The following is a 15,574-nucleotide window of genomic DNA, read 5'->3' as shown; positions in this document are numbered from 1 at the left end:
TCTTACTCACCAGTTACCCCACTTTTGGTACCCAGTACCTTATCCTCAGGCTTTGACTATTGATGCCTACAGCCAAGATTGGCTACACAAATTCCTGTATGTTTATCTTCCTGTCTGATTGTTTCATTGAGTAGTATCCCTTCTCCATATCACTCCATACTGGGTCTTTCTGATTGCTCCTTATTGACCAGCTCCACCGTGGTCAATCCAACTATATTTATTCTTTCCTGACCACATCCCTTATTCTCCAACCTCCTTTGTCAACCCCAGTCACCAGTTCTACTTCCTGTATTTTGTGCCTGGCTTTTATCTGGTCCTAAGAGAGGTGAACTTGGTTTCTCTAGCTTTTCACTTGGCTCAATCCATCTGCCCTGCCTCCAGGGAGGTGTATCAGCAGAAATGGTAACTCTTTTACACATGGGCCTAAGCTCTGGAATTTCCTTCTGCTTGTGTCTTTGGGTTTCTCAGATGGCTTTTCGACTGGTGGGGGCTTCTCATTATTGAGCAGCATTATTGCATACCTTTCATCCTTCCTGTCACACCACAGTTTTTCTGTCATCTTTCATCACCACGTTGATCTGCTCCTTTCAGCTTCATCAACTAACTTGATTAAATGCCCTTCTGGTTTGGAATATTAATGTGATCTTCCATTCCTTTACTTTATCTCCATTCAATCCTATTTTCTTGTGATCCTTGTTTCAACTGTTCCTTAAGGTGTATTTTCTTCTTTTGACCTGTGGGTGTTGAAGGTCTGACTTGTTTGTCATTGCCATTATATGCCCACTTTACACCATACCTATCTTCTTCTTTACATGGATTGTTCCTTCCTCCTCTAAACCTTGTAAGATCATCAGGGTAACTGCTCACCACATCCGGTAACTCAACTCTTCCATCTAATCTTTTTCCTCACTTCTCATCTTCATTGACCTTTGGAGAAAATCCTGCAGCCAGGCATGTGAATCAGCTCTAACATGTTCATCTCCCATTCTTTAGAGCATATCAGAGTTTTGGATTCCTAATATTTTGCTTTCTAGATTTTGGTGCAGTTATTATTAATACTTTCTATTTTTTTCAGGGGTCCATTTTTTATTCCTTTTACTCTACTGTGTGACAAGTGATGCATTATCAGGTATTTTTTAAATCTGCACTGTATACCATGTTGACCAGCAATTTCTTTTTCTTGGCTCTGCTTGTAGGTGAAAACCTTGTGATATTTGCTTAATAAATTGGTCTGTCACTGACTGTACCACCCATGGACTTCATGGGTAAAGCAAAAGGCAATAGCTGCTCATTTATCCCATGTTTTGGTTGAATTAATTGGAATGGTCTGATTTTCAAAATAGGGTTTCCTGATCACCCATTGCACTGTCTCATGTGTTGACATTCTTGTGGGCTTTCCAACTTAATACCAGTGTCCCATTTCTTCTGCTGTAGTTTGAGAGCCCTTATCACTTACCATTTCCAAGCTGCTGGAATAGTTGATCATGGAAGCACACCACCGAATATTACTTTAACCTTTCAGTTCAGAGTAGGGCGGCAGTATTCTGCTGGTGTAGATGACTTAATATCCTCTGGTTTGGAATTAAACATACAGTGGAGTGAGACATCAGCACAAAGTTCACTTGTTCAATTTGGAGCCCTACCTTCACATAGTTGTTGGTACCCTGTGGGCTGGTTTTGGGTTTTGAATGAACCAATCAATATAAGTCTCCACATAGGTTTGGGGTTGTCTTTCCTCCCTCTGTGTTGTGGGTTACAGTAGAGATATGTGGGACTTTTCTGTCCTTGGCTTTTCTCCATTTACTCTTCTTTTGAGGATGTTATTGCTGTTTTGATAGTATTGTCCTGTTTCACAGTCACAGAAGTTGGTTGTATATAATAGATTTCCTTTTAATACTAGATATGAAATTCCAAGGTGGATAGGTGGAGTTAAACCTGTATAATACCTGGGAATTAGAGTGGTTATCAGTCCCACAGTTTTTGAGTATGAGGAGAAAGTGGTATGATCCTCACCCTATGATGTCAGTACTCTGCAAGGATGTTTTTGACTTAACAAGTATAGTCCACTGTAAACTAGCCATTCTACATCATGCATCCCATGTGTATGATTGAATAACTAATTATTTCTCTGAGTAAGATCACTTTCCCACCACTTTCTCTCACTAGGATGTACTCCTCTCATTTTCTGCCCTGATTTCTAATACACTGGATAAATGGATGAATAGTATCAGAAGTGGTACGATTCTCCTCTTCAGATGTTTTCAGAAGGTATGTCTGTTCTTTCCTTGTTCTGATCCCTCCTCCTAATCAATGTGAGATTCTAGCTAATCTTTTCAGTGGATGGAAGTACCGTATCAGAAGTTATAATTTCCTTATACTGAAAATGTCTTTCTCATAGGTACTTTCTTTACCCACACTTCTCACTGTTCCTCCCTAGTCACCTCTGGTGCTTTTATTGTCTGCATAGTGGGAGTCTCATTTGTCACATGAGTGTACTATGCCCCTATTTCTGGATAGGTGACACATAATGATTTGTATGAGAGACATGTTGAAACTGTTTGATTCCAACAGGGGACATGAAAGGCTTGTGACATTAGTAATAAAAAGGTTTTCATACAGAGTGCAGCAATGAATGAGAATAACTCATCTTCTGTCAAGTATGTATGAGAAATACATTTTCAGTATGTGAAAAATACAACTTAAGTTGAAGAAGTAAAATCAGTTGTGATATAGTTCATAATTACACCCAGATGAACTTATTTTACATTTGAAAGCTTTTAATACTTTTTAAAATGTCATAACTTAATTAATATTGTTGAGTTCCCCACAAAATTAAATTTTGTGTTCAAATTGCGTAATGAGTAATCATATTTGTGAAAAATGAAAGTGACTGAGCTCTACTTAATGAATCTTATATTCAGTGAAATCTGTATCATGTAATAAGCTGTAAGTATTAAATATTATAACTTATTTGATGTAAAATGGTTACTTCTATGAGGTACAGATTTGTTAATTAAATTAGAATCAATACCAATGTGGTAACATAACAGTAGAAGTTGTTACTAATGTGTTCTATCTGGAACCTAACCCTCATGTACTTTAAAAACTTAGTGGAATTAATACATAATTTATTGTTATTCTACTATTTTAATGTGTAGACTTTACTACTGTAGTGATACATAAAGTGTATTCAGTTATATTTTTACCTACAGGAGCAGCTGTTTCCTCAGGAGAAAATTTTTCACAGATAATTTGTGACTTTGGTGTCACTAAAGAAGAATGTAGAGATAATTACAATGAAATATCAGAGAAGACTGAGGTAATTTGTAAATTATAAAAGTTTATAGATTTTTTATAAAAATTATTAACTAGTTCTAACAATCTCTTTTGTGAAGATCAACCTGAAGAAATTCATTACAAATTTGTAGACTAATCTACAAGAATGAATATAGTGCTTGATACAAGTTGAATAATTCTGTTAAATCAGCTGTGGTGTAATGAATATGTATCATATTCAATGTTTGATTCCTGGACATTAATCTCAGATGATACATTGTATTATAATTGTATGCACTCAAATAATCAGTGAAAAATTTTGTCACAATTAACAAGTATTTATTTAACATGCACGTTTTATTACTATGACTAATGTAGTAACATTTCTTAATTATAGCACAAGACTATCATATTCATATATTTTGTTTATTGTTGTCAGTAATTAGGTTTTAAATTAAAAAGTTTATGAGGTACATACTGAAAAAAAGTGTAAACATATAAAGTATAAATTCTGTTATGACCAGTAAGCACCTTTCAAGTATTATGTACATAAATCTGTATTGAAAGTAATAAATTATTAACAAATTTAATCATATTACAATGTATTAATTCTTTGAATATGGGATGGTTCAATGTCAAAGTGCATATATTACACAAATATATTCAGTAGGTAATTAAGCTATTTTAGTATTATTATCCACCAGTAATGCTCAGTGCACCCCTCTGTATATCCTACAAATGTCACTTTTCAACACATGTGAATACTTTCCATTCACAGTATTGCACCACCTCTATTGATGCAGCAAATTCCCTGTAACATTGCCATTGAATCCTCACGTTTTGTCGACACTTCATTATTTAGATGTTTGTTTTTCTTGTGTGACTGATGTATACAGTTGTACTTTATTGGCATTTCAATATCTTTATTAACTGTTTTTGTCTACTGTATTTCAATTCAAGTGTTTAATTTTTTATTTTCATTTCTTTCTTGTCACTAGGTTATACGGTAACTTAGAATGAGTTTGCAATTCAGTGTATCAACAACAAAAATTCCTGTTATGGTAGACAGTGCTTCTGGTACTACTACCCAGGCATCAAGATTGACTTTCATCTACTGAAGAGGTACAGGTCTTAATTCTCAGAGAGTTAGATTCTTACATTTGGCCAGTGATTTCTTTTTCATCATAATAATTTTTCTGAGGATGAAAATTGGATTCACTTCTTCCAGCACCTTCTTATTTTGGTCTGTCCCACTCAATACTTTGTATTTTTACAAGTGGTTAATCACGTAGGTGGTTTATTATGTGTTTTATTTTATCCCTAGGTTGTGGATATCATCAATCAGATATTTAAGCTTTTTATTTTGCTAGAATTCTCTACCATTCCTCTTATGTCATCATATATCTAGAATGGCATTTCTTCTTAAAGACCTTCATTGCCTGAGAATTCGATTTGACTTTCACCCCCATTTCTTTATCTTTCACCTCTAACCATATTCCTATTCTGATCCATATAAGCTTCCTTGACTGGTTCCATCCCTATGATGTTATGTGGCATCTACTGCCTCCTTTCAGGGTTACTGTCCCTAACCTATTATTCCCTGGAATCCTTCTATTTTCATTTATCTATTCCCTGTCACACTAAGTTGTTGGGTTCATTAACTCCTTAGACAGATGTACTTAGCCTTATCCATGGAATGTTGCTGTTTCCTCAGTGTTTCTTCTCATCAGATCTCTAATGTCGTAATTTTGCAACTCAGCTTCAACATCTGTTTCAAGAAATTGTTCAGGCTTGAATATGAACTTCTCACTATTGCTTCATGACTGTAACTTTATTGGATGGATACCTACTCCTTCCTTTGATATGAGTATGTCAAATTGTTCAGGTCTGAATATGAACTTCTCCCTATTGCTTCATGACTGTAACTTTATTAGATGGATACCTACTCCTTCCTTTGATATGAGTATGTCAAATTGTTCAGGCCTGAATATGAACTTCTCCCTATTGCTTCATGACTGTAACTTTATTAGATGGATACCTACTCCTTCCTTTGATATGAGTATGTCAAATTGTTCAGGTCTGAATATGAACTTCTCCCTATTGCTTCATGACTGTAACTTTATTAGATGGATACCTACTCCTTCCTTTGATATGAGTATGTCAAATTGTACAGGCCTGAATATGAAGTTCTCACTATTGCTTGATGACTGTAACTTTATTAGATGGATACCTACTCCTTCCTTTGATATGAGTATGTCAAATTGTTCAGGTCTGAATATGAACTTCTCCCTATTGCTTCATGACTGTAACTTTATTAGATGGATACCTACTCCTTCTTTGATATGAGTATGTCAAATTGTTCAGGTCTGAATATGAACTTCTCCCTATTGCTTCATGACTGTAACTTTATTAGATGGATACCTACTCCTTCCTTTGATGTGAGTATGTCAAATTGTTCAGGCCTGAATATGAACTTCTCCCTATTGCTTCATGACTGTAACTTTATTAGATGGATACCTACTCCTTTTTTTGATATGAGTATGTGAAATTATTCAGGTCTGAATATGAACTTCTCCCTATTGCTTCATGACTGTAACTTTATTAGATGGATACCTACTCCTTCCTTTGATATGAGTATGTCAAATTGTACAGGCCTGAATATGAAGTTCTCACTATTGCTTGATGACTGTAACTTTATTAGATGGATACCTACTCCTTCCTTTGATATGAGTATGTCAAATTGTTCAGGTCTGAATATGAACTTCTCCCTATTGCTTCATGACTGTAACTTTATTAGATGGATACCTACTCCTTTTTTTGATATGAGTATGTGAAATTATTCAGGTCTGAATATGAACTTCTCCCTATTGCTTCATGACTGTAACTTTATTAGATGGATACCTACTCCTTCCTTTGATATGAGTATGTCAAATTATTCAGGTCTGAATATGAACTTCTCCCTATTGCTTCATGACTGTAACTTTATTAGATGGATACCTACTCCTTCCTTTGATATGAGTATGTCAAATTGTTCAGGCCTGAATATGAACTTCTCCCTATTGCTTCATGACTGTAACTTTATTAGATGGATACCTACTCCTTCCTTTGATGTGAGTATGTCTTTTCCCAACATTTCTTTTGTTCTCTTTCCAGGGACCCTCTACTATCACTACTCATGAGAAACTACTTTGTGGTAGGTGTGTACACTTTATTTTACTTCTTTAGAAGAAGTTGTGAAGTACCAGCTGTATTACTTAGTTGTCCATACACTTTATTTAACTTTTACTGAAACCTGCACTCTACATCATTACAGCTGTAACACTTACTGTATAAATGTGGTTGTTTTTCTGTAAGAATACTAGTGGCATACGTAGAGGTACATAGTTGTTGAGTTTTAACTCAATAGTAGACTTTCACTGAATATTGGTAACAAAGTAAAAGAGAATTTATACCCATTGTTGATGATCCTTTGACTGAAAAAATAAGGAATGGTCCACTTTTCAAAACAGGGATTTGTGGACATGTTGCAGTGTGATGTTTCTCTTGAATCCACCACCATGTTTAATTCCCCCTCTTATTTTCTCCAAGTGGATCATTGGATTCCTTACCAGTTCTAGTAATTGGTAGTGGCAGACCAAGGAGGTTTTATCCAGTGTGTAAAGTAGAAATGTATCTTACAATACAACCAGACTGCACATTTATCCACTCAGTAAGAAGAGGGAAAGGGTAGTGGCTTTATACTGTAATGAACAAAGTAGTTCCTGGTATAAAACTTCAAAACTATATGAAATATGAAACATCTCAGGCATCATATAAGAAACCAACAGCTGATTACCAGAGAAAGATGTGACTTAAAGATGTTGCAACTGAACAAGGTTGACACAAATCATTTCTCAAATTAAATTAATTTACATCTATGAATTTGTAACAGCTCTTGCTTCATAGTTAAATTGCCAGAAAAACTGGAGTAGTTATGAGACAGTGTGTGCTTTTTGCATATTATTATTCTGTGTTCCTTTATGTATTTAATGAAATAAGAAATACTTACTGCACAACTGTTATAAGTATTGAAGAAAGTAGGGATAATTGTCATTGGTAGTAAACAGCAAAAAAACAGAAAGAGAGAAAGAAGGCTCAGGTAAGTACTTTATTTCTTGATTTTCATGTGTAACTAAAATGTAAAAATAGGAAACTCTTTAGGTTAGTTAAGGTTAGATTAAGTGGTGTAAATCACAGTGATAATATAATAATAACTATTTTCATGGAATCTTGTGAGCACTTCAGAGTAACTATTGGGTAATGTAATGTTTTTGTGTAACATGCAACACATGTTCTCTAGATGATTTACAACTTATAATGGTGCCAATAGTAGACACAGATAAAAGGGCAATAGAAAAAATAAAATTACAGTAGAAAAATAATAACACAGTTAGGAGAATAATACAGACTTAGGACAAACAAGTATATTAGTGGTTAAAAGGTTGGTCAAATTCACAAATTACAGTAGAAAAATAATAACACAGTAAGGAGAATAATACAGACTTAGGACAAACAAATATATTGGTGGTTAAAAGGTTGGTCAAATTCACGAATTACAGTAGAAAAATAATAATACAGTTAGGAGAATAATACAGGCTTAGGACAAACAAATATATTGGCGGTTAAAAGGTTGGTCAAATTCACGAATTACATTAGAAAAATAATAACAGTTAGGAGAATAATACAGACTTAGGACAAACAAATATATTGGCGGTTAAAAGGTTGGTCAAATTCACGAATTACAGTAGAAAAATAATAACACAGTAAGGAGAATAATACAGACTTAGGACAAACAAATATAGTGGTGGTTAAAAGGTTGGTCAAATTCACAAATTACAGTAGAAAAATAATAACAGTTAGGAGAATAATACAGACTTAGGACAAACAAATATATTGGCGGTTAAAAGGTTGGTCAAATTCATGAATTACATTAGAAAAATAATAACAGTTAGGAGAATAATACATACTTAGGACAAACAAATATATTGGTTAAAAGGTTGTTCAAATTCATGAAATACAGTAGAAAAATAATAACACAGTTAGGAGAATAATACAGACTTAGGACAAACAAATATATTGGTGGTTAAAAGGTTGGTCAAATTCACGAATTACAGTAGAAAAATAATAACACAGTTAGGAGAATAATACAGACTTAGGACAAACAAATATATTGGTGGATAAAAGGTTGGTCAAATTCACAAACCTTGTACAAAGTGAGGACTGAGAAAATAACAGTAAAATATAAAATTTTATATAAAATCTCCACTCGCAAAGATGGAATTATGATGCTGACCAATGTTCACATTCTAACATTTGCATCATTGCATCCACCTGCTACCATCAAGGCAGGCTATCTTAATTACAAGTTATGGCTATATATTCCAAACCCTGTCTGATGTTTCCAGTGTCAACAGTTCGGTCACTCAGAGACATCATATTGTGGATCCTTGACATGTGCTCCTTGCTGTGGCAAGGACCACGATGCCTATGAGTGTGAATCAGACCCTCATTGCATCAATTGCAATGGCTCTCACCCATCCTACTTTTGTTCTTCCCCTAAATGGTTGAAAGAAAGAGAGGTGCAGAATTTGAAGACACTTCAAAACTTTAAGACATTAAAGAAAAAAGACATTGTCGTAAACAGAAGAGTTCTCTGCCCAGTTTGCCTACACATAAATAAAAATGGCCATCTTGATAAATGGAACTTTTGAAGTTTATGTTTTAATCTGGATGACATCAAAGCAGTGATTGCTTCTTAAGATCCTGTATGTCTTTCTGAATAGGAAACATTTCTGTTTTAATCTGGATGACATCAAAGCACTGATTGCTTCTTAAGATCCTGTATGTCTTTCTGAATAGGAAACATTTCTGTTTTAATCTGGATGACATCAAAGCACTGATTGCTTCTTAAGATCCTGTATGTCTTTCTGAATAGGAAACATTTCTGTTTTAATCTGGATGACATCAAAGCACTGATTGCTTCTTAAGATCCTGTATGTCTTTCTGAATAGGAAACATTTCTGTTTTAATCTGGATGACATCAAAGCACTGATTGCTTCTTAAGATCCTGTATGTCTTTCTGAATAGGAAACATTTCTGTTTTAATCTGGATGACATCAAAGCACTGATTGCTTCTTAAGATCCTGTATGTCTTTCTGAAACCTGCCGATACTCATCTTTTGGCAGTTTTTTTTCTACAAAAATGACAGACTGTGTGATGAATGAGTGCATGGAGGGGTGGCATTGTTGGTTGATCAGCATGTGCTCATTCTGTCTTTGCCACTCGACACATCCTTGGAGGCCGTAGCCATCAGTGTTTTCTTGAGTCATACCATCACTGTTTGTTCTCTCTACCTGTTACCTGGAGAGACCTATGATCAATCATCCCTTAATGCTCTCATTAAACAGTTGCCATCTCTCGTTTTAATCCTGGGGGACTTTAATGGACATCATCCCCATTGGGGAAGTGCTGATATTGATAGGAGGGATTGCTCTGTGGAGCATATGCTCTCTGATCACAACCTTTCTCTTTTCAATACTGGTTGTTCTACTTATTTTCATGCACCTAACCAGTCCTTTACTGCTATTATTTTCTCGGTTTGCTCCCCTTCATTATTTTCTCATTTTTCATGGAGGGTTGAGAATAATCCACGAGGCAGTAACCATTTTCCTATAATTTTGAGAGAGACTGGCCATGGTCGATGCCACCCAACCTGTGTGCTTTGATGGAAGCTGGATCAAGCCAACTGGCTTTCTTTCACTGCTCTTGCAGAACTTGATTCTCCCATCATCTGTAAGCCATCAATAGGTGACTGTGTGGCAGCAGTAACAGACTGTAATATACAGGCAGCTGCTCAGTGCATTCCTAAAACCTCAACACATTTTCCATGATATCCTCGTCTGTGATGGAATCCTGACTACCACATGGCATGGAAGGCTCTAAAACGGGCTTGGGATAATTGTCATAGGTATCCCACACTCTTGAACCCTACCACTTTCCAACAGGCCCCCATGCACATGCTCGGTGGGTAAGACATCAAAGCCAGAATGAATCTTGAATTAAATTCACAACCATCATATCTTCTATCACCAGTTCCAAAGTCATATGAGACAAGATTCGAAAGGTCAGTGGGCAGTATTATTCTGTTCCCCTCTTGATCTTACTCTCTTATGGCCAGGAAGTAGGTGATACCCGGATCATCACCCATAGTCTAAGTGAAAGCTTTTGCTAGGTATCTAGTACTCCTGCTTCATCCTTCACCTTCTTAGCCATCAAGGTTTGGGCAGAGCAATCACCTCTTTCCTTTTGAGCTGATTACACTGGGGAACACTCATTTTGTTGCACTTAAAAAAAGACCTTTCTATAGTCAATTTGAGTGTGTTGATTTCAAATCTGAAGTCAGTTTTTTGTCTGCAAGCTACAGATTTTATGCAATTTGACATTGTTATTTATTTTTTAATTTTTCGTTATTATAGGAAATTATAGGAATAGCTTATCAATTTGTTTGTGTATTTTATTCAGGTAGGAATTTGCGTTTGTAACTTTTGTACACTTCATCTGGACAATCTCGTTTAATCAGTGATAAACCCACTTGTTGAAATTTATATGCAAAAGCTTTCGTTTGGGCTGAAAACACTTTACATAACAACCTTCGGAAGAAGGTCGAACGTTGTTCGCTCTTTATGTAAAGTGTTTTCAGCCCAAACGAGCCGCTTTTGCATATAAAAATCTCGTTTAATGCTCCAGCAGTAGTCAGCCATCATACTTTTGTCCCAGCGCCCTTGGTAGCATTCTTCCATGACCTTTAGGTCTTAGTGGAATCGTTCTCCTTGTTCGTCACTCACAGCCCCCAGGTTGTCAGGGAACTTATAAAGGTGGCTGTTCAAAAAATGAAGCTTGATTGATGCTCATGTTGCACCGAGATCACTAAAAGCGAGGAGCATTCTGTTCACAAGTTCACTGTAGTTCTCCGCCTTATTGTTTCCAAGGAAGTTCTGAACGACTGCCACAAAGGATAACCATGCTGCCTTTTCTAAAGCGGTCATCTTAGCAACAAACTGATCATCACGAATTAGGGTTCGAATCTGTGGGCCATCAAACACGCCTGCTTTGATCTTCTCAAATGATAACCCTGGTAAAGCTGTGATGATGTGTTGGAAACATTCACCTTCGGTTTCCAGTGCCTTGACAAATTGCTTCATTAAACCTAATTTGATGTGAAGAGGAGGAAAGATGATCTTATCTCTGCTTACAATTGGGTCTTGTATGATATTTGGCATGCCTGCTTCAAGGGTGTCACGAATAGGCCAGTCCTTCTGGACCCAATGTCTGTCTCGTGCTCGGCTGTCCCACATACAGAGGAAACATGGAAACTTGGTGAAACCTCTCTGTTGTCCAAGAAGAAAGTTGACCATCTTTAAGTCTACACAAATGATCCAATTGTGCTCACGATATTTTAATAAGTCCATGACCATTCTCATATCATCATAGTCTTCCCGCAAATGCACTGAGTGACCGACAGGTACTGCTCCATAAACATTCCCATTATGTAAAAGAACACACTTTAGACTGTGTTTTGAACTGTCTAAAAAGAGTCTCCATTCAGCAGGACTATAGTAAGGTACACCCAGTTCTTTGAGAAGCCCTTGGATGTCATGGCAGTAAACAAACTGTCTGTCTTCTGAAAAGAAGGTCACTAAAAGCTGGTCACGCTTTCTGAAATATGATACTTTAACAGAGTGATCAACAAGATTTCTGCCTTGTAATCTTGATGCCAAAAGCTCTGCTGCTTTCTTTGAAAGACCTAAATCCCGCACTAAATCATTCAGTTCAGCCTGGGAAGAGGCTTGGGACGGGAAAGGTTCAGTGTCTGAAGAACAGTTCTCCGATTGTGTACACTTTTCTGACAATTCACTGTCAAAACTGTCTTGTTCGCTTGTATCATGTCCAATGTCTTTATTGTCCAATGAAGGCAAGCCTTTGAAAACTGGAACAGGAACTTCTTCAGAGTGCGGAGCAGGCCGAATAGCTGAGGGAATGTTCAGATACGTAATCTTATGTTGGTTTTTCTTCCCAACACCCGTTGTGTTTACCATGCAGAAATAACAGTCAGTTACATGGTTGGTGGGTTCGTGCCAAATCATTGGAACACCAAAAGGCAGACCATTGCGTTTTTCTTTGGTCCAGTCTCGAAGCATTTCCTCACAATTGTGGCACACAACATGAGGAGCCCATTGCTTGTCTTGATCACCAAGATGAACTTCAAAATATGCCTTGTAGGCACGCTTGACGAACGAGGATATGTTACGTCTCTGACGATTGAGTGTGTAGCATCCACATATGTAGCAGCAAGCCTTGCATCAGCAATGATATTTATTTTTGGAAGCCATGTTTGATCTGAAACAAAAGAAGAATGATCAAAATATTAGAAGCTATCTATATATATGGACGTGAAAATGCTTATACATGGTTTATGCAAGTTCACATTTGTACAATTTCATTAACCTCAAATTGCATACAAACTAGAGCTTGTAGAGAAAAACTAATTTCAGATTTGAAATCAGTGCCTAAAACTCCTTCAGAATCAGTTAAAATATCCAATGCAACTCAAAGTTACTGAAAAAGTGTTCCCCAGTGTTATCTCTGTTACAATAATCATCCCTTTGCACTGGTATAACTCGGATAGGCCCTTTATTGGTCTTGCAGTGCATTGGTTGGACCTGATGATGTACACTATGAAATGCTGCACCATCTATCTCCTGCTTTTCTTGATATTTGGCAGGAGAATGTCCTGATGCCTGGTGCCAACCTATTGTCCTACTTTTCCCTAAGTCTGGGTAGGATCCTAAGATTTCTTCAAACTACCATCCAGTTGCTTTGACGAGCTGTCTCTGTAAGACCTTAGAGAGGATGGTTAATGCTCGTCTTGTTTGGTTCCTAAAATCAATCTTCTCTTGCCCACCCAGTGTGGGTTTCGACAACAGAACTCCACTGTGGACCACCTGATATGATATGAAACGTCAGTCAGAGAAGCCTTCTCTCAAATGACAACATCTTGTATCAATATTCTTTGACATTGAGAAGGCTTATGATACAACATAGAGGTATGGCATTTTGGAATATCTCCATTTATATGGGTTACCTGGCCATTTGCCCATTTTTATTAAAAATTTTTAATGGACAGGTGATTCCAAGTTCATGTAGGTTCAGTCTTTTCCAGTTCTTTTCTACGTGAACTTGGAGGCCCTCAGGGCTGTGTTTTGAGTGTCACTCTTTTCAGTATAAAGATTATGCAATGTGAAAACAAGCTTTTCCAAATGAAACCCTCTACTGGACTTTGGCCATCTTGCTTCCATAAGGATTGGAAATAGGAAGTTGTCCAAACTGGACTATGCATTGGTCACAGTTTTTTAACTCATCTTTTTTTTTTGTCTTGGACTGATGCATCAATATTTTGTCTGTGTAACACTCAGGTCAAAATAAGCCACATTTTACTGTCTTGCTGTCATTCTGACTCCCAACAACAGCACAATTTTAAGCATGTTGTTTCCCAAGGTTTATCTATAATCTATAACATTAGACAGTGTTATTGGTGATGGTGACACTGTCCACCTTAGAAATGTTTTTAAAGACCATTAATCTTTTTAATGCTATTTAAGTTTTTTAATTTATACATTAGACCTTTTTTAATGTGTTTCTCTTTTAAGAACCAAAGTACATCTAGTACAATTTGGAATTAGAAAATGGCCATAACATCAAATAACTCGAAATCATGACTGGAAAGGCCAACTTCAGGTGACTAATGCTGATTTTTAAATTTATCAGTGAGTCATCCTGGTGAGTTATGATAATTACAATTATGCTGCAGAAAGTCCTTTACAACTTGTATTACTCTAGTTTTTCTCTTACTGCTGTAGATGAAATGTAAAAATTAGATTTAATGTTATTTATGTTTTTAATTAAAAAATTAACCTTTTTTGTTTTACCTTAATTTTCTTTTATGAATTTTAATAATTTTACGTTAATTTTAACTTTTTACTGAATGTTTGGCACAGATAGCCTCGTTGCTTTGCTCCATAAAACACCAAACCAACCAACCAACCAACCTGTTGATTGGTGGAGATTTATAGTGTACTTACTTGCATGTTGGAATATGAGGTAGTTTAAAGGCTAATGGTGAGCTATAGAGGGCAGCATTAAACAAGAAAAGCTATTATGTGATGGGAGGTAGCCATTACAAATATTTCATTGAAATTTAAAAATTGTAGTTACTTTATATGGATGTACTGTGGTGATTACATATTTTTCATAAACCTTTTGATTTCAGAACACACATGTCAGGGTACAGTCAGATGAATCTGGTGATACACAACAAGATGAAATTATTTCTGGATTTAGTGAGAATGATGGTGATAATATTGACTCTAAAGATGAAATTGTGTGTGTGATAAAAGGAAAGGAAACACAAGATGATTGTCAACAAGTTGGCTCTGGGTCAGAAACATTTCCTGGTAAATAAAACATCTACAAAATAACACATCAAATCATTACTACTGGCTAAGATGAAATAGTGTAACATTTAGTTAAATGTTAGTTATAATTTCAAGTATTTAAGTAAATTTTGACAGTTATATATCCTTAGATTGTCATGATTATTAGCTTATACAGTCACTGATGTTTAATTGTTAATTAGTTACTGTTTTTAATTATTTATGGACAGTAACTACTAAGTTGCTTAATACTACATTTGAGCTGCTATTCCACTATGTTAATGAACCAGAAGTTGATCCCAGAAAGTCTGGTATACTATCTACATATCTAGGGTCTTCCTTATTAAAACTTTAATGAAGTGTTTGAATTATACATGTAAACATTGGCTGGTATGGATAGAGAAAGCACTATGTGGACGAGCGAACAACGTTTCAACCTTCTTCGGTCATCATCAGGTTCACAAAGAAAGAGGTAACTGACTGGTAGCTGACCACATGTTTGAAGGCAGTTGTGTAAGTGTAGGAATGTAGAGGGCGTGCTTAGATGTTGGATTATATTTATTAATATAGGTATAAAGGTGTTCCTTTGATCAGCTACTGGTCAGTTACCTCTTTCATTCTTTGTGAACCTGACAATGACTGAAGAAGGTCGAAGCATTGCTCGCTCCTCTACATAGTGCTTTCTCTACCCACATCAGCTGTTTTTACACATATAATTTTTCTCTATAAGTGGATTTTCTCGTCATCTCGGATTAGTTGAATGTTGTTA

The 15,574-nt window shown here is 36.1% G+C and overlaps 1 protein-coding gene across 2 annotated transcripts in view; it reads left to right on the top strand.

Annotated features, from left to right (window-relative positions):
• LOC143230326 (uncharacterized) overlaps window positions 1-15,574 on the top strand; it is a 29,293-nt gene that overhangs the window by 5,490 nt on the left and 8,229 nt on the right. The window contains exons 2-3 of one of the 2 annotated variants that reach the window (XM_076463723.1): window positions 3,213-3,319; window positions 14,643-14,826. In XM_076463723.1, the coding sequence (XP_076319838.1) occupies window positions 3,213-3,319; window positions 14,643-14,826 (291 nt within the window). The remainder of the gene's footprint in view (window positions 1-3,212; window positions 3,320-14,642; window positions 14,827-15,574) is intronic. The other variant, XM_076463807.1, reaches the window with a different exon arrangement.

This window comes from Tachypleus tridentatus, chromosome 1 (assembly GCF_004210375.1).
Source record: "Tachypleus tridentatus isolate NWPU-2018 chromosome 1, ASM421037v1, whole genome shotgun sequence".
Classification (NCBI taxonomy): Eukaryota; Metazoa; Arthropoda; class Merostomata; order Xiphosura; family Limulidae; genus Tachypleus; species Tachypleus tridentatus.
This window is presented reverse-complemented; position numbering and strand designations above follow the sequence as displayed.